The sequence below is a fragment of the Arachis hypogaea genome, chromosome 11 (assembly GCF_003086295.3).
Source record: "Arachis hypogaea cultivar Tifrunner chromosome 11, arahy.Tifrunner.gnm2.J5K5, whole genome shotgun sequence".
NCBI classification, from domain to species: domain Eukaryota; kingdom Viridiplantae; phylum Streptophyta; class Magnoliopsida; order Fabales; family Fabaceae; genus Arachis; species Arachis hypogaea.
Genome location: NC_092046.1, coordinates 134,418,019 through 134,441,947, shown reverse-complemented (window position 1 = coordinate 134,441,947; position 23,929 = coordinate 134,418,019). Strand labels below are relative to the sequence as shown.

The 23,929-nt window shown below is 31.7% G+C and overlaps 3 protein-coding genes and 1 long non-coding RNA gene across 4 annotated transcripts; all 4 read right to left on the bottom strand.

The window, feature by feature from the left end:
• Positions 1-785: 785 nt before the first annotated feature.
• LOC112722726 (uncharacterized) lies at positions 786-3,684 on the bottom strand. Its single transcript, XM_025773857.2, has 3 exons — positions 2,626-3,684; positions 2,154-2,288; positions 786-1,245 (listed from the first exon to the last, which is right to left on the bottom strand). The coding sequence occupies exons 1-3, from the start codon at positions 3,053-3,055 to the stop codon at positions 1,106-1,108; spliced, it is 705 nt and encodes a 234-aa protein (XP_025629642.1). The 5' UTR covers positions 3,056-3,684; the 3' UTR covers positions 786-1,105.
• Positions 3,685-3,797: 113 nt separating this feature from the next.
• On the bottom strand, positions 3,798-7,638 carry LOC112722725 (cation/H(+) antiporter 19). Its single transcript, XM_025773856.3, has 4 exons — positions 7,514-7,638; positions 7,048-7,300; positions 5,623-6,624; positions 3,798-5,373 (listed from the first exon to the last, which is right to left on the bottom strand). Exons 2-4 carry the CDS (start codon positions 7,258-7,260, stop codon positions 4,153-4,155), a joined length of 2,436 nt encoding a protein of 811 aa, XP_025629641.1. The 5' UTR covers positions 7,261-7,300; positions 7,514-7,638; the 3' UTR covers positions 3,798-4,152.
• A 5,224-nt stretch (positions 7,639-12,862) lies between these two features.
• LOC140176407 (uncharacterized) lies at positions 12,863-14,432 on the bottom strand. The gene is made up of 2 exons (XR_011867805.1): positions 14,304-14,432; positions 12,863-14,008 (listed from the first exon to the last, which is right to left on the bottom strand). It is a non-coding gene; the product is annotated as an uncharacterized lncRNA (long non-coding RNA).
• A 679-nt stretch (positions 14,433-15,111) lies between these two features.
• LOC112722724 (rhomboid-like protein 14, mitochondrial) lies at positions 15,112-16,695 on the bottom strand. The gene is made up of 2 exons (XM_025773855.3): positions 16,229-16,695; positions 15,112-16,155 (listed from the first exon to the last, which is right to left on the bottom strand). The coding sequence occupies exons 1-2, from the start codon at positions 16,439-16,441 to the stop codon at positions 15,349-15,351; spliced, it is 1,020 nt and encodes a 339-aa protein (XP_025629640.1). The 5' UTR covers positions 16,442-16,695; the 3' UTR covers positions 15,112-15,348.
• Positions 16,696-23,929: the final 7,234 nt, after the last annotated feature.

Sequence of the window (23,929 nt, the reverse complement as noted above, 5' to 3'; positions counted from 1 at the left end):
AGAAAAATTTCATTTAGACATTTTTAATACATTACTAAATGAGTATTTATTCAAATTGCTCCCAAAAAATTTCAAAGTGGATATTTTAATCTTCAACAAAAATTAATTATATAATTAGTCTCCAATCATTTCAAAGTGGATATTTTAATCTTCAACAAAAATTAATTATATAATTAGTCTCCAATATTTTTTATCATAAAACGAATTGGTCCTTTTTGACATCGCTCCATTAAGAACAAACAGAACAATCTAACGTGTTATGTTAAACTGGTGACTCAACTGTTAAGCGCTACGTGTTAAATTAAGACAAATTGATCCCCCCTTAAGAAAACTATTTATCAAGCAGATAGGTCCCAAAAAAATCACATATAAAACAATTAGATCTCTAATCATTTTATTTAACCGTCAACTAAAATTTTCCATTTCCCTAAAACCAAATTTTATACACACAATTTTAATACTACAAATATAATCACAGCAATAAAAATATAATCACAACAGTATAATTAATTTCTGTTGAAGACCAAAACGTCCACTTTAGAATTCTTTGGAACCAATTTGGATAAATAATCCTACTAAATCTTCACTTTCTTTTTATAATATAAAAAATACAATTTTCATCTCTCATTTTTTATTAATTATTTTAAGTGTTAAACTAACATTTGTCCAAAAATCATCAATTACAAATTTTTTATTACAAAAATATAAAATTTAAGTTTCTAATAAATTTATTAAAATAATTTACAAATTTCGGTTGATAATACTATACTCTTATCGTGAATGAATTTGACACCTAAATCCTTATATTATTCCCAACAATAGAAAATATACACACAAACTGTACACAGAGTGATCCATATTGATTGTTAATGACCAAAATTTATGTAACATACTAACATCCTTAACACGAGGAAATGGTCCATCTTAAAATAATAATAACAATGCTCGTAAACAGTGGCAACACAGAAGTTCCAAACTCTGGCTCTTTATTTCACAACAAAAGTCCTAGAAAGCAACACAATGCTCATAACAAAAGGAGATTGTATTTAGCCAAAGATTGCATGATACCCTACAATCTCACTTTCCTTGTTTACATTCTAGTATTCTAGTGAGAGCTACGCATAATTCCATGCAAGTAACCACCCGTCATTATAAGGGAGACTAAGGAAACAACACCTGCTGGAAAGATCTTCCCTGATTTCTTGAAACGAGAACCCATCACCCCCAAAAGTGCAGCCGATATGCCTACATGTATATCAAGAAAAGTAATCACAAAAATCAGACATGAGGGCAAAAGACACGAAACTTACACCAATTGCCTTGCAAGGTTGAGAAACTTGAATGTTTAAATAAATATCAAATACATCAATATATATACATATTCTGGTTCCCAAAGTTAGTCTGGGTTAGGCCATCAGGGAACTCCACACTAGTTCTATTGCTAAAGAGCCTTTACCGATAACAAACTTCAATATATCTTACACAGGAAACCACCAATCCATGCTACAATTATATATATTGGGAATGCATCGTAGTCACTTACAAGGAAGCTACGAATCCTCATTGAAATAATACACCAATAGCAATGCATCAGTCTCTTCAATTATGTGCCAAACATCATAGTCTCTTTTCTTTGTCTTTCTTTGTTAGGTTCAGTAAAATTCAGGGACTACCAAATGATACTTCTACTTCTTTAACCAACTACTTGTCGTAACTCTGACATTCAGATAATTCACCTCCAAAGGAGCTCCAGAGTTTAGACAGGAGTATGTTTTTTAGTCTAGAATTGGTAGATATTAGAGAAACATCAACTACAACAATCTTTTCTCCAAACCACGCCCCCCCCAAAAAAAAAAACACACACACACACACGAAAAAAAGTAAGGTACTAGTGCACCCCATGAAGACATGCGTATATAACTGGCATATGAAATGAAGTGCAACGAAATGATACCACTCAATTGTAATGATGGAATGAAATAATAAAATTACCACTAAATTTTTCGGATGCTCAACTAGAAATGCACCCTATTATAGTAACAACAGATAAGATAGCTGCTTCCTACGATGGACTTCAACCAATGTTGTAGTAATTTACAACAGCCTAGTCAGAGTAAGATATCTTGATCCTTGACCAACAACAAATCACTTACCAAGGCCCACAGATGATGCAAAAACAGGCCTCAGAGGTAGCTCAGTGTAAACATAATACAGCAAAGCGGCAGACACACCACCGGCCAAAAGCGACTTCTGGCTCCCACTCTTCAAATAGCCCATCAGACCACCCACTGCCAACAATGAACAATCACCAACAACAGCATTGTCAGAAGAATGCAGATACCACTGGGGAAAAAACCAAAACAGGATTCTATGACTACAAAATTACTCGATACAATTTATCAAAATTAGCTGCTAGAGATGACACTCTGACTCTTACGTGATCCGAGTTAATTAATATTCAGAATTCCAACAAATCAAACACAAACAAGTTCAACGCTAGTGCTAGCTCATCTTCCTAGGGTTTTCCACACTCCAGGGTTTAGCAACAAACGAGTTTCTTCCACTTTCTAGGGTCTTAACAAAAGCGATTCAAGCGGGTAAAATAAATTGAAAAAAATTAAGTACCTCCTACAAGAGCAGCGTAACCAAGAGTGAATTTCTGAGACATCAAGAGAGCCATCCTCCTCTTATGTTCCGGGTCAGATCCTTCTTTGTCCTTGTTATCGTCGTTCCCACCGCCGCCGCCACCACCACCACCACCGCGGTCTCCAAAACCGTTTCCGGCACTACCACCACCACCGGTATTGTCCAATTCTGGTTGACCTAGGTCAACGGAAGATGCTTTCGAATCGGAAGAGACAACGGCAGCGTACACGTGAGAGCTAGTGTTGGAATGAGTTAAGCTTTGACGCAAGTAACTGAATGCAGGAGTGTGAAACAGCGAAACGGTGGTGGTTGTTGGAAGAGTGTGGAAGGTTCTAGAAGAAGTGGTGGCAGTTGTGGGCCGAAGAGAGAAAGAAGGACTCGTCGATACACCAAACACAGCTTCTGCCATTATGATTGTAATCGCGGATGTTCTTGATCTGTGTTTTTTATTTCATTTTTGTTGGTAATATTGTTTCATTCGGGGGGTTTAGTGTTAATTAAACTTGGATTTTCTGGTGATTTGTGTTCCCGAGTCCCACGTGGAGTCCACCGAAGCTTAGCCCAAGAACGAGGCCCAATCTTCCTTGGCCCCCACTTTCTCATGTATAAAAAAATAACCATAAAAACAGAACTCGCCCTGACCAAAAGTAAAAAATACAGAACTCACAAGTCACACAACTCACAAGTAACAATATTGTTTGAAAAATCGTATTTGCATGATATATCATTAATAATATACTTTTTTATGTTATAGAAAATTAATTGAAAACATTTTTAACTTATTAATAATTTAAGTACTAACAATATAAGATATATATTAGAGTAAAATATTATTTTAATCTCTAATATTTTGATTAAATTTTAATTTTATTTTTAATATTTAAAATGCCTTATTTTTATTTTAAATATTTTATTTTGTTCTATCATAATCTTCTAATAGAAACAAATTTTTTTTTTAAAATATTCTTTTTTTTAATAATTTTCTTTTATATTATGATAAAAATTATAATTATAGAGGTTATAATAGTTATTAAAGTGATTTGAGAACAAAAATGATAGAATAATAAAAAAAAAGATAACAATAAAAAATATTTTAAAAAAATTAATCAAAAAATAGAATAAAATAAAATATTTAAGATAAAAATAAAATATTTTAAATATTAAAAATAAAATTAAAATTTAATCTAAATATCTGGACTACAATAGTTTACTTTACTCTGTACATTAAGAGGAGATATTAACTATAGCTTATAGATTACAGAAAAATATAGTTACTCATAAAGATATAAGAATAAACAAACACTCACCTAAACCTATAATATTAATGTAAAAACATTAATTAATCAAACTAAAAGTACTAACTTATTATCGGAACATCTAAAAACTTGTCCAATGAGCAGCCCACTTGCATATCTTTTACAACACATTTGAAAGTTAGACCATCCTTCAAATCAATATATACGAGGCCGGGTAGTGGGGTACTAAAACAATTAAAAAGAAGTTAGATCAGAGCGGGGTATCAGGCTCCTCAAGTTGATCAATTTCCTCCATGACGAGTGGGTGAGCATCAGCAGCTGGATTATACTGTTGGATGACAACAACAGACGCGGTGGTTGAGAATTCCGAAGAAGCCAAGAAGCTTCCAACAGGGCCAAGTTGAGCAGAGTCACTGTTGTAAACCAAGGGTGCAACGGATGGCATTCTACCAACCAAAATAAGGCTGGACCTACTCATCTCCCTCAAAGCAGCCTCAATGTCGTTTCGGCTATCCACTAGTCTCTCCTCATACTTGATTGACTTCCCCAAGAACTCGTTCCACAACTCCTCGTCTAACTGTTTTTCGTTTTCATCAATCTCTGTAACCACTTTCTGTTGCTTGTCTACTGACACAGCGACAAGCTTCGCCCCGAAGGCCAGGCTCTTCCCCGGTGCTGTAACAAACTTAACAACCGTCAGCGAGATACCCGGGTGCTGTGCCATCCTCATACCATAAGAAAGTGCTTCTCTACAATCACGTCCACCGAAGAACAACACAACTATGTTGTATGACACGTCAGATGCTTGAACCTGGCTTGCGCCGCCTAGTCCACGGTCAACCAAGATCCCTACAGAGCAAGGAGCGTGGCTCAAAACAAGCTCGTTCATGTGACGGAACGAGCTTCCCAGAGACTCCATGGATCCATCAACGAGTTGGTGCTTGTGGAATGGAAGGACGATCATTGCAGCACGCTTTTGGTGAGCGCTAGTGCAGATATCTTCATGGATGTTAGCGAGATCAGAGATAGCAGTCATGGGACGAACGTTAACCTTGTTGAGTTTTCCGTAAGCCTGGAAAGCAATGATCATGTGATCGTTGTTGCCGTTGGCGTCGTCGGGTTTGTTGTTCCAGAAAGGAAGGCCGTTCCTGCGTGCCTTGTGGGCCATAGTGATGGCAGAGGAGCGCTCTGAGAGCTCCATAAGGTGCATGGCGTAAATGCAAAGCTTCCCAAACTTCTTGGTTCCGCGGGAAGATTCGATGAGGTTCAGCAAGGTTGGGATGCTGCGTGTGCTGTGGAAACATGCCAGCATCCTCAGCTCTGTGTCCAGATCCTTGCGCTGGATTGTTTTGTGTTTGTATGGTGCTCCTCTCCGAGCTGGCTTGTACACTGCCATCACTATTGGGGTCGTGATGAAGGTGGTGAAAAGTGCCATCAGAACACAAATTGCAAATGCTTGGTCGTTCAGCACCTGCATTACAAATTGGCATTTTGTAAAATGCAATTTTTGTTTGTTAGTATGGGATTAAGAGAAATGCTAATGTTCATCAGAATATATTGTTTTTTGTTATTAGTTAGCCATTAATTCAATTTTTTTAGTCTAGTCATCTAACAATATATTTTATTCCATACTTTTAAACATTAATAACTAACTGATTATCAAAAACAATAAATTCTGATAGTTCTCTAACATTTCTCTTGGATTAACGAAGTTACATACCTTGCGATCCTTTCCAATGTTAAGAACAATGAGCTCTACCAAACCCTTAGTGTTCATGAGAAAGCCAAGTGCCAATGATTCTCTAAAAGGCACCTTACATGAGAGTGACACCACAACAGTGCCAACAATCTTTCCAAAGCAAGCATTGAAAATAACAAGTGCAAGCAATGCCCAAGAAGTGCCTCCACTAATAGTAGCCACATTTGTCTTCAACCCACTAGACACAAAATATAGTGGCAAGAAAATCCCACTGACCAAGTCTTCAATCTTCTCAATCAAAACCCCAGCAAAAGGACCATCTTTTGGGACAATTATACCAACCACAAATGCACCAAACAGAGCATGGATACCAATTGTATCGGTCAGAAAACTACAAGCCAAAACCAACGTCAACGTGAAGCATATGTAGGTCTCTTTAACCGGCTCCCCAGACAGCGAATGCTTCGCCATTATCACCAGCAAAGGCCTTATGCCATACACAGCAAAGAGTATAAAACCGGCACCACAAAGCAGAACCCAAAGAGAGATTATCGGAGAAGTGTTGTCACCGGAGACAGCTATTGCAAGAGCTAAGAGTATCCATGCTGCAACATCATTCACTGCAGCCGCAGACATGGCAATGCTTCCAACATCAGTGGTTAGAAGCTTGAGCTCGGCGAGGATTCGAGCCAAGACAGGGAAGGCAGTGATAGATAGAGCCACGCCCATGAAAACAATGAAGGCAAGTGGCTGAACACCTTGTGAGATGGTTGCTCTGAGAACAAAAGAGGTTCCAACGCCGAGAAGGAAAGGGAAAGTGATGCCGCACACGGCAATGGCTAAGGCCTTTGGCCCAGTACGCTTAATGGAGCGGACATCAAGCTCAAGACCAACGAGAAACAAGAAGAACAAGAGACCTACATTGGCTATGGTGTCCAGAACTGTTAAGCTCTTCTTTGGAAAGATTGTGTTTAGGAACTTCTGGTTTCGTCCAAATGCAGATGGTCCTAGCAGTAATCCTCCCTGGATCATAATATTCAATGAGAACTCATATTTGCACCATTTTTTTCCCCTTTTTTTATGATATAAAAAATAAAAAGATGTATAAAAGAAGCGTATTCAAAAGTGATGTATAAAAAAAGTTTATGTTTATATTTTTTTTATGTAAAATAATAAAAAAAAATGTGTAAATATTATGTAAAATTTTTCTATAAGAACTCAGTATAATTTCAATAGCTTACAAGTTTTGAAGGGTTAATAGCATAATTAAAATCTGATTTGAATGGAGATCTTATCATGTGAGACAAGAAACAATATAGTTAACAGGGAAAGAAAGTGACAACAGAGAAGTAACAAACTTCTTTTCAAACTGGGATCTAGTTTATCCCTACAAAAAATATGAAAAATACAAATAAACAAATAAAGAGAGTAATTAGAAAAGCTTACGATGATCTCTGCAATAACTCTAGGCTGTCTAAGGGGTTTGCAAAGGAATGCAAGGAATCTGGTGAAGCCAACAACGATACATATTTGAACAATTAGCAATGGAAGAGCATAGTCAAGAGGATTTTCATGGTGGAACGCCCCATTGGACGTGGCTTTCATTGGTGCTGGACATGCTGGTGGTGCTGCTGCTGTTACTGGATTCGGCGTAGCCATTCTTGTGTCTTGTTAATCACTCTCTCTCTCTCTCTCTCTCCTTCACAAGAGATAGAGCAGCATTAAGATGATTCAAGAAACAATCTTTTATAAAAAGTACAATAATTAGTTAATCACAACAATATAATGGAATCACAGTGCAACGTAACCACCCAGCTTATCGTCTAGGGTCAATGAATAAGAGATTGAATCGGGAAGTTACGGAGGGTACCGAAAATAAACAGTATGGTACATATTATATGACAATGTTGACCTTTGAAGGTTTTTTTCTTCTTCTGTATTTTCTTTTGCTATATATGGCTTGGTTCAACAGCTAGGATACGGTTGCGTTTGCAACTTCCGCTTTTCACCTTATTAATTTGGGAAATCAACTTTCATCATACAGCTAAGTCTATCAGACGACTCTAGGTTGTTGTAACTTTTCTTCTTTTATGCCAAGTTTTTTTTTCTTTCATTTTTTTCCTTAAGTGGATAAAAATTGATTTGCAACTATTTTGGTTATTTATTTCTTAATTAGTTGGCTATTATAAGAGGATATGATAAAGAAAATGCGAATAAAGAATGAAGGATAAGAAGAAACGAAGAAAAGATAAGCACAATGAAAATACAAAAAGATAGATAAATTTTTTTTATTATACTTCTATAAAATCTGTTTTTAGTCACTAAAAAAGATTTTTTTTACTAGATTTTCAAAGAACATATTCTTAAAAGTTTAGAACAAAAGGTAAAAATTAAAAGAAACTAGCTAATACACATAATTATCTTAGTTGAATATTTCAATTTTTTATGAAATAAACAAAGTAAATTACTCATCTCTCTTTATTAAAAAAAATGTGCATAAAATAACTAAAAATTTTTATTCATCAAAATTTTGTTAGAATAAGTCACAAAAATGTTTAAATAACTTTTTAACAAGTCGGTTGATAAAATAAGATAAGAGAACTTAATTTAAATTTTTTACAAAAATAAGATAATTTAATAATCAAATTTGATCTTATTAGATTATATTATATTAATTTAAATTTAAAATTCTTAAATAAATACTAAATCAAATATTCAAATAAATCTTAATAACATAACAAAACATAAACTTAATAAATTCAAAAATAAATATTAATTTTGTGACTCTCGCTAAACTTAAAAAATAGAGTAAATTATCGTTTTTGTCCCCAACGTTTGGGATAAATTATATTTGTGTCCCTAACGTTTAAATCGTCCTATTTGTATCTCTAACGTTTGTAAAAGTGATTCAATATTATCCTGCCATTAATTACACATCATGTGCGCTTTAGTTTGAGTTTTTAAAAATATCTTCTTGTAGTTAGAATACAAATGTTTGGGATAGAATCGATGATCTACTTCGAAAAATAGCTCATCAAATGTTGAAACTAATTCCTACAACAGTTACATAATTCACTTTTCTAGGGACATAATTGAATCTAAACACAAATAGTGGGTATAATATTAAAATCGAATATATCCAAGTGAGACCTAATTGAGAATGAATACATCCAAGTGAGAATAATTGAAAAATATAATCTGATTTGTTAATATAATTGATAGTAGGATAACATTAAATCACTTTTATAAACGTTAAGGATACAAATAGAACGATTTAAACGTTAGGGATACAAATAAGACTTACCCCAGACGTTAAAAAAAAAAACATACTTTACTCTAAAAAATATTAATGAACTTCTTGTTGTCTTGACTTAATCAAATGAACTTTATCTTTCTCTTCATGGTTAGCAATTGATGTATCTCTTCATTGCTAAATTCTCAAAGCTATCTTTAAATTTCTTTATGCGTGCTCTAGTAACAAGACTATCCGAAAATATAAAATTTTCATTTTGCCATTTTATCTTAAAATGCCTAAATTATCCTCCGATACATGTATTAGGATATAGTAGACAATTTTTCTTAGTGATTTATTTATGTCATTATATCTTTCCCTTTCCATAGCATCAGAGTTTTATCCAGCGGAGAAAATAGAAAGATGAGTCAATGTCATCACTTTTATCATTTTACAAAGCTTTTGAGTTTTGATTCTAAATTATCTTTAGTTATTTATTTTTGAAAGATCGATTATTTATTACTCCTTATATGTCAAAAAAATATATTTTTTACCAAAAATAAAATATTCGAACCCGCAACCTCTTAATTGAGTATGGAGAAACTATGTCATTTGAGCTATATCTCATTGGCTATTTCAAAAAATATTATGCTCAGATTATTTGGAGTAGTTAAATAAGCATTAATTATATATTGATAATTTTGACCATCATGCAATTTTAAGCATTGTCATGATCTATTTATTTTGTAGATTTTGAATCAGGAACTAATCTCTCTACTTTATAATCTAAATTTCACTTGAATGCAAATAATTAAATAAGAATTAATTCATTCAACTTTATATTTAAACATTTATTTTAGTTGTTCATAGTATCTTTTAATTTGACAGGTTAAACATTAATTCGTCGTTGATCTAAATTTTATATATACAAGATCGAATTTAAATCTCCAATTGATTTTATTAATTCATTCTTTATTATGTTTGAATTCTATTTACTATTTTATTTTCTATAATAACAAACTATGAGAATAAGAAATTACTTTCATAGCCAATCAATTATTTTCAACATAGTTATCAAATTCAGATCAGACCGACCAATTTGACCGAAAAATTAGTGAATCGGATTCTAAACCGATTCAAATTAACATTTTAACCAGACAAGTAAACGAATCGGTCAAACTCAAAAAATTCGGTCAAATTCGATCTAAACCGAAACTCAAATCGAATCGGTTGACCTGCTGATGTCAACAAAAAAGCCTACAACCACTGGGACAAGTCTTCTCTTTGTATTGTATAGTATCTTTTAATAAATATATTACTAACTATTAGACATATCTTAATTAATAATTTGTGTATTAATTTTTTTAGTCATGTAAATTTAAGATATTTTTTATCTTTTTATTCTAATGAATAGTTTTCATATTAATTTAATTTATTTTTTATTTTATACTTACTTTTTTTAAAAATGAATTATTTTTTAATTATATATAATTATTAAAATAAAAATAAACTTTGTTAAATATCTTTAAATTAAAAAAAAATAAGCAAAAAATTTTTATTAATCAATGACATATTTTTGTTATTGATAATTATATAACATCTATTAATATAAATATTTTTTAACATATATTTGAATCGAACGCGCTACACATCCCTATAACCATGTAACCAAGTTGGTCCAAGTCCAAATAGAGTCACGCGCATTAATGACGAGTGAAAACACGCGCTTGAAAACCCTTCGTTACTTCGCGCTCATTATGAAAAAATGTTACTTTTTCCTCAACATGAAACCGCTCATTCTCTTCGAATTTCTCTCAAAATCACTCAAACTTCAGTCACGTTCTCTGCGAAAACCACCACTGGAGAAGAATCGCGAGAAGATTTAGCAAGGAACAACCAGAAACGAACGAAAACAGCAACAGAGATTCGCCTTCCTCCTCCTCCTCATTCTCCTCCTTCTTTTTCGCGTTCTTTCTTCTTCACATGTTTTCTCCTTATCTTCATTCTTTTGTTGTTATTACTGCTATATTTTTTTTTTGTCTTTTTCTCTTTCTCTCCCTTATGAAGAAGCAGTAGAAGGTGAGGAGAAAGAGTTTTAAATTGTGCATAATAGAAATGAATCGAAATGGCCAACTCCACTGAATCGAACATCATTCATATACTGAATAAAACGTCATAAGCATTTAATCATCAAAGAAAAATATACTATGATAGTAAATCCACTGCCCTCTCTAGCCCTTATTTTAAATTCACATATGAAAATTTAGATAGTAAATAGCATATACTATAATTGGCTGTTTGTAATTAACAATATTTTGTTTAACTTGTTTAAAAAACAAAAAATGCTTACTTCAAATGTATATATGTGAATATTAATCTAAATGTTAATGTTAATATTTGTATTTGATTCAAGATAGATTACTCATCTGAGATGTTAATTTATATATCTGTTGGAACTATTTGGCTGCAGTTTTATTCCAGGTTCTCGGTTATTGCAATCACTGTATTTACTAATACATTACGAACTCCAAAAGAACACAGTGAACCGAAATTAATACACTGGGCAAACCGAAAGTTGGAAACACACTGAACCCCTAAACCCTGAACCCTAAACCCTAAACCCTAAATACTAAAACCAGAACTCTGAACACTGAACCCTGAACTGATAAACCCTAAACCCCTAAAATCCTAAAACTCTAAACCCTAAACCTTGAACTCTAAACCCCTAAACCCCTAAAATCCTAAAATCCTAACCCCTAAAACACTAAACACTAAACCCTAAACACTAAACTCTGAACCCCTAAACCTTAAATCCTAACCCTGAATCCTAAACCCTCAACCCTAAACCCTGAGCACAATGAACCAAAATTAATACACTGGGCAAACCGAAAGTTGGAAACACACTGAACCCCTAAACCCTGAACCCTAAACCCTAAACTCTAAACCCTGAACCTGAACCACTAAAGCCTAAACCCTAAACACTAAACCCCTAAAATCCTAAAGCCCTAACCCTAAACCTTGAACTCCTAAACCCCTAAACCCCTAAATCATAAACCCTGAACCCTAAACTCTAAACACTATATTCGTCTAATTATTTTTAGACTCCTTTCTGCATACCAAACCGAACACATGCACATGGTGAATCAACTCTTTAGTAATTACTGAACAAAAAAGTTACTCAGATTTACTCACAGTTACTCACAGTGACTCACACTCACAGTTACTCACAGTTACATATTATCAATTCAATTCAATTCAGATATAGATCACCTCAGTATATTCAATTCACTTCAAATAAAATTAGCAATTTCATTCCATTGAATTCGATTCAAAATTCAATAATCCAAACCTCATCAAATTGATGCGTTTCGGAAGAATTATCAAAATCGCACACTCATTCAACTGATTTAAAGTTGATTCATTCATTGTTTCAATTCAGAAGTGCAAATCAAAGAAGAAAACAAAGAAGAAGATGAACGACGAAGCTAATTACGTTGAAGTCAATCCAGATCCATAATGCAGAGAAGAAAAATGCGAATAGAGGAGAACAACGAATTTAATTAGGTTAAAGAAGAAGAAGGAGAACAGGAAAAAGAAGAAGAAGAACAACATCAAGAAGAAGAACGCGAAAAAGGTTTACGTTATATGGAAAGGTTTACGTTGAGAAAGGTTTACGTTGAGAAAGGTTGATCACGCAAAATAAGGATTACGTTTATACGTTATATAAGGCGCGCGTAAAACAAACGAGTATGTGGAGGGGGAAAATGCGTGGAGTGAAAGGTACTTGGATACCATTCATGTAATTTTTACATGGATGTAGAGCTTTTCTGTATTTGAATAATGTAATAGATACTAATTAATTAATAAATTAGAAAATAAGTTAATTTGATATAAAAAATTAAATGTTATATAATTATTTAATTATGACCGGATCAATCGGTTGAACCTGTGACCTACCAGTTGAACCTGTAACCCAATGACTCAGTGACCTGGCCAAGTCGATTGCCGGGTCGGTTCTGATACTATGAGTTTTAAATTGTAACAATTACACAAACTTATCATGTATCATATTCTGTTCAAACTTCAAAAAGAAGGAAATATAGGACACACTCCGAAAATCACGAGTCAGTTGTCAAACAAATAAAAGTAATGCATCTCTCTTAAAGGCCTTTCAACATTACATGCACGGCAAAACCAATGCCAGAAACCTTGTCAGATAGCAATTTTCTATATAAACTATGATGAGGTTTCATCTGTTTATGTTTTGCATCAGATACTGTTGAGTCCGAAGCAGATTGGGAACAACAAGGAAGCCTAAATGGAAGCTTATGTGGCAATATTAGCAAAGATAACTTATCTTGTTGCCCTGCTTTTTCTGGTAATAGGGTTGTGCACCCCAATTGTTGTTGAGGCCAAACATGTGAGCATCAAGAACAGGCTAGGATCTGGGAAGAACATGACCCTGCATTGTAAATCCAAAGATACTGATCTGGGTGAGCATAGTATAGCATATGGGGATGAGTTTGGGTGGGACTTCCATGACGACGTTGTCGGAACCACACTCTTTTACTGTGATTTGGAGTGGGAGAGAGTTCAGGAGTACCATTTTGATGCCTATGACTTCCACAGGGACTTTGTCCGATGCGGCGGTGATGGATGTTCATGGCTGATATCTGCTGAAGGCATGTATGGTTCAAATAGTCAAACAGGGCTCTGGGAATTCATGTACTATTGGCCAAACTGACATGATTCTTCTTCAGTAGTTCAGTGTTGGATATCATATATTACAAGTATCCTATGACTATAATGATGAATTAATAATACCATTCTCTTCTTGCATTTGCAGCTTTTATTTATTTTTGGGTACAATGATTGATTGATTGATTATCACCCTTAACACCACCACCTCCAGCAATCCACCAAACCGTCAACCACCACCAATACCCTTCGTCTTTACCTTTGAATAGCTCCATCAACACCTTTAGAGCCACCATGGATGATGGACCCAACAAGGTCACCATGTTTTGCTCAGCCACCAACGAAAACACATCAACCCCCCCCCCCCCCTTCAACCATAATCCCAGACATTACCTAAACACCATTCCTTCTGTCATCATGTCCTTACCCATCCTCTTTGCCACTTTATTCTGGTTCAAAGGATCACATAATCACAATCTGGAATATCAATGTTTTTTCGCCTTTAGTTTGAATTGTGTTTCAACCAAAGACTTCAAGTAATAGAGATTAATTGCATATATATAATGACAGGCGACAGCTTGGCCTTTAGGTTGAATTGCATTTCAACCAAACACTTCAACAAATAGATGATTGATAGGTTAAGCAGGACAGTGGATAATAACAAATAACTAGAAGAATTGGAAAAACTGCTTCTTTTCTTTTCTTTTTTCTTTTTTGCCCTTTTTTTTTTTTACAAATGTTAAAAATAAGAAAGACCAGTTGGGTACTCTACATTTTTTAACTCCAGGCCATGGTCACAAGTTGCACCAGCAAGAACTTGAACATGGGCCATTTTTGCGGTATCCACCATACTTGAAGGCTGCCGTTTGTGCTCCCTTTCGCTGTTGAGATTTTTGGATGATTTCATCCACCTATTTGTTTACTTCCTAATGTCATAAATTTAGAATGGATCAAGACCATAACTCCATAAGAGTACATATGGAATATTGTGAATCAAACAAAAATTTGAGAAAACATATAGATCAAACCATGAAACTTAAGAGCAGATGTTTTTCTTATTTATCCAGTTCTACGGAAATTAACTTTGCAACCCAACCAAATTCCCCCACTCATAAGCGTAGGAACAAGAACCAGCATCCATAGCACCATAATCAAACCATGGAGTCCACTCCCTAGTGAATTCATGCACTAGTAACAAATGAATAGGTGGCAGATGTTCTAGAAAAAAGGAAACTAGGGCAAGAGGGTTTGGTGTGTCAAGAAAGTTGAGAGGTTTAACTCTCTGGAACTATACTCTGTAATTTGTGTGCCTTCTCACTCTACCTGACATTGTATCTTGAATGATGTAACATCACTATAATGATTTTCTAGTTTACTTGATAATCCAAGAACAAGTTACTGTCATATGCACAATCTAATATCTTTGAGCTATATAGCATAATACTTCATCTTAAATGCTATCTATATGATCTGTCTAAAAGTAAAACCACGCAATCCCAAAAAGAACAAGCATCAATAACTTTGGTGAATGTAATTGGAATGAAATGAACAAACCAAAAAAAGGCACGAAAATATCCATCTTTTGGTGAATGTAACTTACTGAATTGATATTAATTGCGGGCGACGAATTGCAGTTAAGTACAAGGCAATTTGGACATCTGGTATAGTCGTATAGACGTATAGTTCTTTACAAAACTATGTCCTATAAAAAAATGATGCTAATACCTATGAGATGAAACCTCCACATTCAACTTAATTCATATACAGCAATCCGGAGACCCTGTCTAAAACAATCCAATCATCCACCATCAACATCATCATCTTCTACCAGTAAATCTGTCGATCCTTCGGCGCCGCAATTCATCCAAGGGAAGTCCATCCAAATCCCTGTCCCATTGCATAGAAGCCAATCCACTTCCATCCCTTGTAGTAGCACACATCTCACAGACACTCAAATACGCTGAATTATCATAAGTGCAAGCCTGGCACCTCCAGAAACCCCCATTATCACCACCATTAACCCTCCTCCTCCGATTGCCGCCACCACCAACCGTCCCCCTCCCGGTGATCCTCCCACGCCGGGACCGAAACAACCCTCCCAAAAACCTAACCGGCCAATTCAACGCAGAACCAACACTCCTCATCAAAACACTCAGAGGGTCGGATCCAAAGTAGTTTCCCCTCAACTTCATGTAAAGTATCCCGGCAAGTATTCCACCAAGGTGGCCCAAGAACGACGCTCCAGGAACGAACATCTGAATCAGAATTAGCTCCGCCCACGCGGCGTACCGCGAGGGCACAATAACGCCGTGGACGGAAGTGTATTCGTCGGAGCGGGAGTTGAGGACGACCTTCATGGCAAAGAGAACGCCGGAGAATCCAACCGCGTACTCGTGGTAGTAAGGTCTCTCGTAATCGAAGAATAGAAGCAGCGATTTGGAGAGCATGAGCGTGATCCCCTGCGACAAAGCGAGCAAAGAAGCCACCATGGAAGCGAATTCGAAGCTTCCCATTGATGTCTCCAATTGGATCCCCTTCCAGAGAAGGGAGAGCATGTTGTAGACAAGATGAGGTTCTCCGATGTGGTAGAACGGCGATAAGAGGAAGCGCTTCAGGTCCTTGTGCTGCAAATAAGATGAAATTGAAGGGTCAAATGTGAATTATGAAAAGTGAAGAGTGAGAGGGGAATGGACTTACCCTGAGGATGAGGTGGGGGTTGAACCAGACTTGGTCGATGGAGGGGAGGAGGGAGTGGAGGAAGGAGGGGCGGAGGTAGATGAGGGTGTTGGCGGCGATGAGGGCGGCGGTGATGGGGGGTTTTGAGTTGGAGCGGTAGTACTCGCTGAAGGTGTGGAGGGCCAGCAGTGGGATCATTCCCCGAGAAACTGTTCTTCCGATTCTCACTTCCATCGTTCGTTCTTTCTTTCTTGTGATTGGTGATTGCGTTCAACTCTGAAAGCAGCGCGGTGATGCAATTGGTTAGGTGATGATTCTGTGACAGAGAAAGAGAGGGGAGGAATAAGATTATGTGGGGAGGGAACTTGCGGCGGAAGAAACGATTCTAGAATTTCGTGTGCGCGAGCGTTGGGCAAAGAAAATTCCAGACACTTCTCTTTGCCTTTCTTCGACTAGACTGTTGTTTTGGTGTTCAAAATTTGTTCACCATCTCATCCTTTTATATTTGTTAATTTTGTACTCAGTATTAGGTTTTCAAATTTAAACCGATGCAAATTAAATCGTTCATCTAATTTTTATCTTTATCTTTATTTTTATATCTTTATTTTTATTTTTATCTTTATCTTTATAGTAATATAAATGGGGAGCTCATTTGCTGACGTGATGTTCATAGGTTAAGTTTAGAAGTTTATTTGCTTACGTGTTGCCACTAGAAATTTTTAGATTTATATTTATAAATTATAAATTATTATTTGCTTAAATTGTTATTTTCAAATTTTAAGTTTGGATTATTTTACTTAGGTTGCTATTTTTTAAATTTTAAATTATTTTATTTGTTTGAATTGTTTTACTTAGGTTGTTATTTCTTAAATTTTAAATTATTTTATTTAAGTTGTTATTTTTTAAATTTTATTTAGATTTTACTTAGATTGTTCTTTTTTATATTTTAACATTATTTTTTAAAAATCTATTAATTCTTTTTAACATTATTTTTTAAAATTTTGTTGATTTTTTTTTAAATTACAGCTACATAAATTTTTTTAAAGAAATTTAGAGTTTTAAAAAAATTTACGTTAATTATTCTTCGGTTGTTACATACTAATATTACTATAAAGATTTACGTTAGTTTAAAATTTTTAAATTATTATTTGTTTAAATTGTTATTTTCAAATTTTAAGTTTTAGTTATTTTACTTAGTTTGTTATTTTTAAAATTTTAAATTAAAGTCAACCAAATTTAAAAAAATTTAGTTATGATGCAACTATAAAAGTATAAGTTATGAGAGATGTAAAACACCACAATTTAAAGTACATCAATTCCTTTCTTTACATATATCTAAAATCTCTCTACTTATTCCAATGGCTGGTATTCACAAAATTGTTGACATCAATCCTACAATCGATAATTTGTGTGTACGTATACGAGTGATACTGTTATGGACATTACCGTTACAGAAATTCTCCATTGCCATACTCAATTGAGATGGTTTGGCTCGATGAAGACGTGAGTTTTCTACTAATATTTTTCTATTTTATTTTAAATTTATATTATTTATATTTTAAATTTATTTGTTTATTCCCATCTAATCGTTTTTTTTTTCATTAATTCTAGGGAGGAAAAATACACGCCTCAGTTAAGAGGACTTTTATGTCTCGATTCATGAATTTGTTGGAGGAAAGAATATCTTACCAAATAAGATATTTTGGTGTTGGACTCAATAAGGTTTACTTCAAGACTACACAACATGAGTATGTGGTTAATTTAAACCAACGTACTGATGTGCACATACTCTTAAAAAGAATGATAAATTTATCAAGTATACTGTTATCGAATTAGAGATTGATGATAGGTAATTATCTATTTATTTTTATAAATATAAAAATTTTGATAATCTCATTTTTTAAAATTATTATTTTAACTTATTTTATTATAAATATTTTTATTAATATTATTAATAAGTAACAAATGTATCTTAACTAACATTAAGCTTAGTTAAAATTTTTTAGATTCAAAGGCACCGTTTTTAAACGTCTAAGTATTTAAATTTTTTGAAAAAATCACTTCGGATTGATTTAAAAAAAATTTTAAATTTAAAAAAAAAATTAATAAAAAAAGCATTCTTTCCGTAGTTTGTTTATTACGAATTTAAAATAATTAATTATTTATTTATTAATTTTTTTAAATTGTATTTGATATTTTAATTTTATTATTAATTTTTAAATTTTAAAAATATAAAATATATATAATTTGATATTATTTTATTGGTAGTTACTTTTTTAGTTATAATTATTTTTTGTTTATTTTGTTATAAAAAAATATATTTAACATTAAACATTCTATTTGATATAGAAAAATAATGGAGTGTGCACTTTTTGGCAATTATGCATATGAATTAAATGCTTTTTTGGGATCCGGCAATAAGGATGCAGCTGTTGTCGTCTTACAATTTGTTAGAGTGAAGTTATATAACGGTAAAATTTATTCATAATTTTTTAACAATATATTTTTATATGTGAGTTTTTACTTATTGTTTATGTGAATTTTTACTTATTTTGTATTAAATTAAATTTTCCAGAAAAGGTAACTGTCATCCAATTTAAAAATAGGTGGGTTTTTTATTTTTAATTCTTTAGTTTCATACTATGTGTGTGTTATCTAACATAGTTTTTTTTTTTTTACTTTATTTATCTAGCTTTGTAAGATTTGAAGAACCTAGAGGTAACATCGGCGGAATTCCAAATGAGGCTGCATTCTTAAAAATTTATCAAGGCAAAATCATTGAGCAATTAAAAGAATTAGATACGGTAATTTTCTTTTTTGAAAAAAAGTTGAGAAAAAAATAATTGAAATTCGTTGTAACTGTAATTATAAGTGTATTTTTTATTAAAAATTAGTTTATTTTTCTCTTCTTTGGTCATTAGTAGTATCTAATTTATAAATAATAATTAATAACTAATTATAATTTTAGGATGTTAACTATATCGGTGGTTTGCTTCCAACTTCAAAGGCATCATCAATCATTGAAGGGGAGAAAGTAGAAGGTGCTAAGGTATTTGTTCAAAAAATGAATTTTTTGTTTGTTTGTTTTCTAAAAATTAAATCTTTATTTTATTCAAAAAATATTATTGAGATAAAATCAAATGTGAGAAGGATGTCTTTAATTTAACGTGGTATTTTGTACAGAATTTGTTGCTTGAATTCTCTAATGAAGTTGCGAACAATGATGAATCCGAAGTGTTGAAAAATGCTATTACACCAACCAAGCGACTATCCTCGGAGTCGGAAGATTCGAAGGTGCAAGGAGATACCTCAACTTGCAAGAAGATTAAGATTGAGAATGAAACTTGAGAATTTGGATGCATATGTTTTGGAATCCCTTTTAGAGTCTATCTAATAGAATAATGCCAAGCATATGTTTGTTTTGGTGGAAACATTATCTTTTCTTGAGTTGTTATTTTTCTTTTGGTTCTTTTCGATTTTTATGTTTGAAATTTAGAATTTTTTTAAATATAAATTGAAGTTATTTGGTTATTACTTATGATTTTATTTTTAATTCGATTCACACCGTTGATATTATGTTAATTTCTAATTTAGTATTTAATGTCATAAAGTTATAAATTTCTTCTTTGAATTATTATTGATACAATTAAGTTAATTATTAATTTTTAATGTGTATTATTTAAAAAAATCTAATTATAATTTTTAATTAAAGTATTATGTTTAGAATTTTAAATTTAAATTCAAATATGCTTTTTTTTTTTAAATTTTTACGTAAGCAATCGGGTTTGAGAATATTTTTTAAGAATTTATATAATTTATAAGCTACTATACTAATTACAAAGGATTATAATAAAGTAAATAGAATTACCAGTCTTATTAAGATGTGAGGTTATTTATACTATTTAAAAAAAATGTAATACTGTTTAAATTTTAGAAAAGGTATAATAAAGATTTTTATGTTTGAAATTTAGAATTTTTTTAAATATAAATTGAAGTTATTTGGTTATTACTTATGGTTTTATTTTTAATTCGATTCACACCGTTGATATTATGTTAATTTCTAATTTAGTATTTAATGTCATAAAGTTATAAATTTCTTCTTTGAATTATTATTGATACAATTAAGTTAATTATTAATTTTTAATGTGTATTTATTTAAAAAAAATCTAATTATAATTTTTAATTAAAGTATTATGTTTAGAATTTTAAATTTAAATTCAAATATGCTTTTTTTTTAATTTTTACGTAAGCAATTGGGTTTGAGAATATTTTTTAAGAATTTATATAATTTATAAGCTACTATACTAATTACAAAGGATTATAATAAAGTAAATAAAATTACCAGTCTTATTAAGATGTGAGGTTATTTATACTATTTTAAAAAAAATGTAATACTATTTAAATTTTAGAAAAGGTATAATAAAGTTAATACTGTTTATGATGAAACTAAAAAAAATTATTTTTAAATTAACAAATTTTTATATTCCTAATAGACAACGAACGTTTGATTAGAAAATTTTATTTAAAAATTTAAAATTTATACTAACTAATTAAAAAATTCTATTTAAAAATTTAAAATTTGAATTTCTAATACTAATTTCTAATTAAGTAAGTTCTTAACCATTTCGATTTTTAAATTTAATTTTTTTACTTGCCACATTTATAAATTTTTATTATTATCTTTTAGATTATCTCTCCACAATAGAAGTACTTTCATCTTTTTCTCTCTTTTTAAATATTTTTTTCTAAATTTACGTAATTTATAAGGTTATTAATTTTTAGATTATATTTAATTTTATTATTTTTATCGATAAATAATAGGATTGATACTATTTATGACGAAACTAATAAAATTTATTTGTAAATTAACAAATTCCTATATTCTTAATGAACAACAAACGTTTAATTAAAAAAATTTATTTAAAAATTTTAAATTTGCATTAGCTAATTAGAAAATTCTATTTAAAAATTTGAAACTTAAAATTCTAATACTAATTCCTAATTAAGTGACTTCTTAGCTGTTTTGATTTTTAAATTTAAATTTTTTTATCTGTCACATTTATAAATTTTTTCTATTTACTTCATTTACATTGTTATTTTTTAGATTATCTCAACACAACAATAGATGTACTTTCATCTTTTTCTCTCTTTTTACTTATAAGTTATTCATTTTCAATCTCTTTATTTAAGGAAATGAAAAAAAAAAGATTTTAACTATAAGTTGAATTTATTGATCGTGAGATTAAACTTATATTTATTTGAAAAAAGATACTTTTGTAAAAAAATATATATTATTTTCCGTAAAATATGTTTACGTAACTAAATAAATGAGAATAAAAAGGAAATTAAAGCAGCCAATAAAAATAAAACCTGTGCGATTTTATATAGACATAGGAAGACACTAATTTCATATTATATATGGTAAGTTAGACATGAAAAAAATTGTAAAAAAATTAGTGTCTCAACATTTTAGACAGACACAAAATACATGTTTTTAATGGGTATTTGTGTATGACCATGTCTTTTATCATTTTTGTCTCAGTAAATAAACACCATACATATACTCCTTTGTACTCCCATGTCTATGTTTTGATGGACATGTATACCAAAAACAAATGATGTCACTCCTGTGTACTTTATTTTTTTAATAATATAAAAAAATTGATAATAAAAATGTATTATGTATAATGTATATATATTTTTAATTGGTTAAAAAATTTATTTATTTGGTATTTTCAGGTATATATTGAAAGATGCAAGAAGTCCAAAAAGAAGCAAGATTGAAGAGAAAATTGATATTAAAAGACAAAGAAATTACAAAGCGGACCACAATTCAAGGTAGATTTCATACAAAAAATAACTAACATGTCATGAGTATTTTGGCCGAATGAAAGTCCATAAAATATAATATTTTTTATATATTATTTAGCTCTTGACAAGTAATAAATTATTAATTTACATTGTTTTCGTAATATGTTACTAAATTTGTTATGAAAAAATTACAGAAAATTCGAGTGATGGTTCCAATAGTGTGCATTTTCAATCGGTGTTGTCGAACATTACAAATAGCATCAATACAGGTTGATTTTTGGATGATTTTTTTGGAACTTACTTATGTGAATGTACATGCACTTTATGTATTTTGATTTTCCTACTATTTATTCAATTATAAACTTTAACATAAAATATGTTCAAAACTAATATCTCGAGTTATCTTATTAGATAATAACCCAACACCATATCAATCAAGGTCTCCAACTACTAATCTACACTCTGTAGGTGAAAAAGAACGATGTTCCAATATTAGTGATATTAGTAATTCGGGTATCACACGCGAAGCATATGATATCCCATGTCATCACACAAGTCAACAACAGCTCCAACAAACATCAAACAATATCGACCAGTTGCAAAGCCAGCGTATGTTAATATGTTTTTATTACTTAAAGACCAAACATTTAACTTTTCAATTGGTCTATTAAAAACAATCTTTGGTATATGCTAAATAATTATTATAGATTCATTGGAGTACACAAATCGAATTAGATTGCAAAGGGATGCAAGACTGAATAGGAAGACTATGCTACTTCAAAAGAGACATGGTAAGATAAGCATGATAGATTATAATTATCACAAAGCCAAACATTTAACATATATTCATTTTTCTTTATTTATAATATAAAGTGCTTGATTTATTATCTCTAATGATTACAGGAGTAAGTACATCTAATTCAAATTTAGATACTAAAGAATTAGAAGAAGTGTGCATAGCTGAAAAAGGAAGACACCTGAGACAAAGAAAAACATTCTTAAAGGAATTGACTATAAATCTTTCAAAAATTTTTGAAGTTGAGGATATTACTGAAAACACGACTATATTAGATGATTCTGTGCAAATTGAATACCCAGCCATATTTGATGTTGCTGAGAATACAGGTAATCTAAGAAGTAGCAATATCAGCACTTTATTATTTACTATTGTTATACTTTTTATAAACAAAAAATTATCGTTTAGTGTTCAAGTTTTTAAAATTCAAACTAAGATATGGTTATATATTATAATTTTTGTATTTGAACATTGATTTATTGTAATTCTTATTGTTTGATTAGCATGCATGTAAAACTTAAACCTTGAGGTTGGTACAATGAAATTGTATTATATGATCTCATCTTTTTAATCCATAAATTGCAGTCTTCGATAATCTTTTATAAATATTATTTTTATACTTAACATGGTGAAAGAAAGATATATTTTTATATAAAGTATTTGTTGCAGATATAACTGAAACATAATTTATTATCTTGGTGATTATTAGATGTGATAGATATTGGTGACCCAGAATTTTTTTGTCGGCATTACGACACCATGATGTAGTATGAGGAGAGATCAGAGAAGTCCAAAACAGGATCCAGTATTGAGTTCTCAATATGTTGTATGCGAGGAAAGGTACAACTGCCCTTTTTGCAACGTCCACCTCAGCTCTTGCAAGGTTTAATATCTAGAGCAGACCAGAGAAGCAAACACTTTAAGGATAATATAAGAACTTATAATAGCATGTTTTGCTTCACGTCCCTCGGAGGTAAAATAGAGACCTCCATCAATGATGGGACAGGTCCTCCTCAGTTCATTGTGAGTAGACAAAACTACCACAGAATTGGAAACTTGGTGCCAATTGAGGAACAAAGACCAAAATTCGCGAGTTATATATTTATGATACAGAA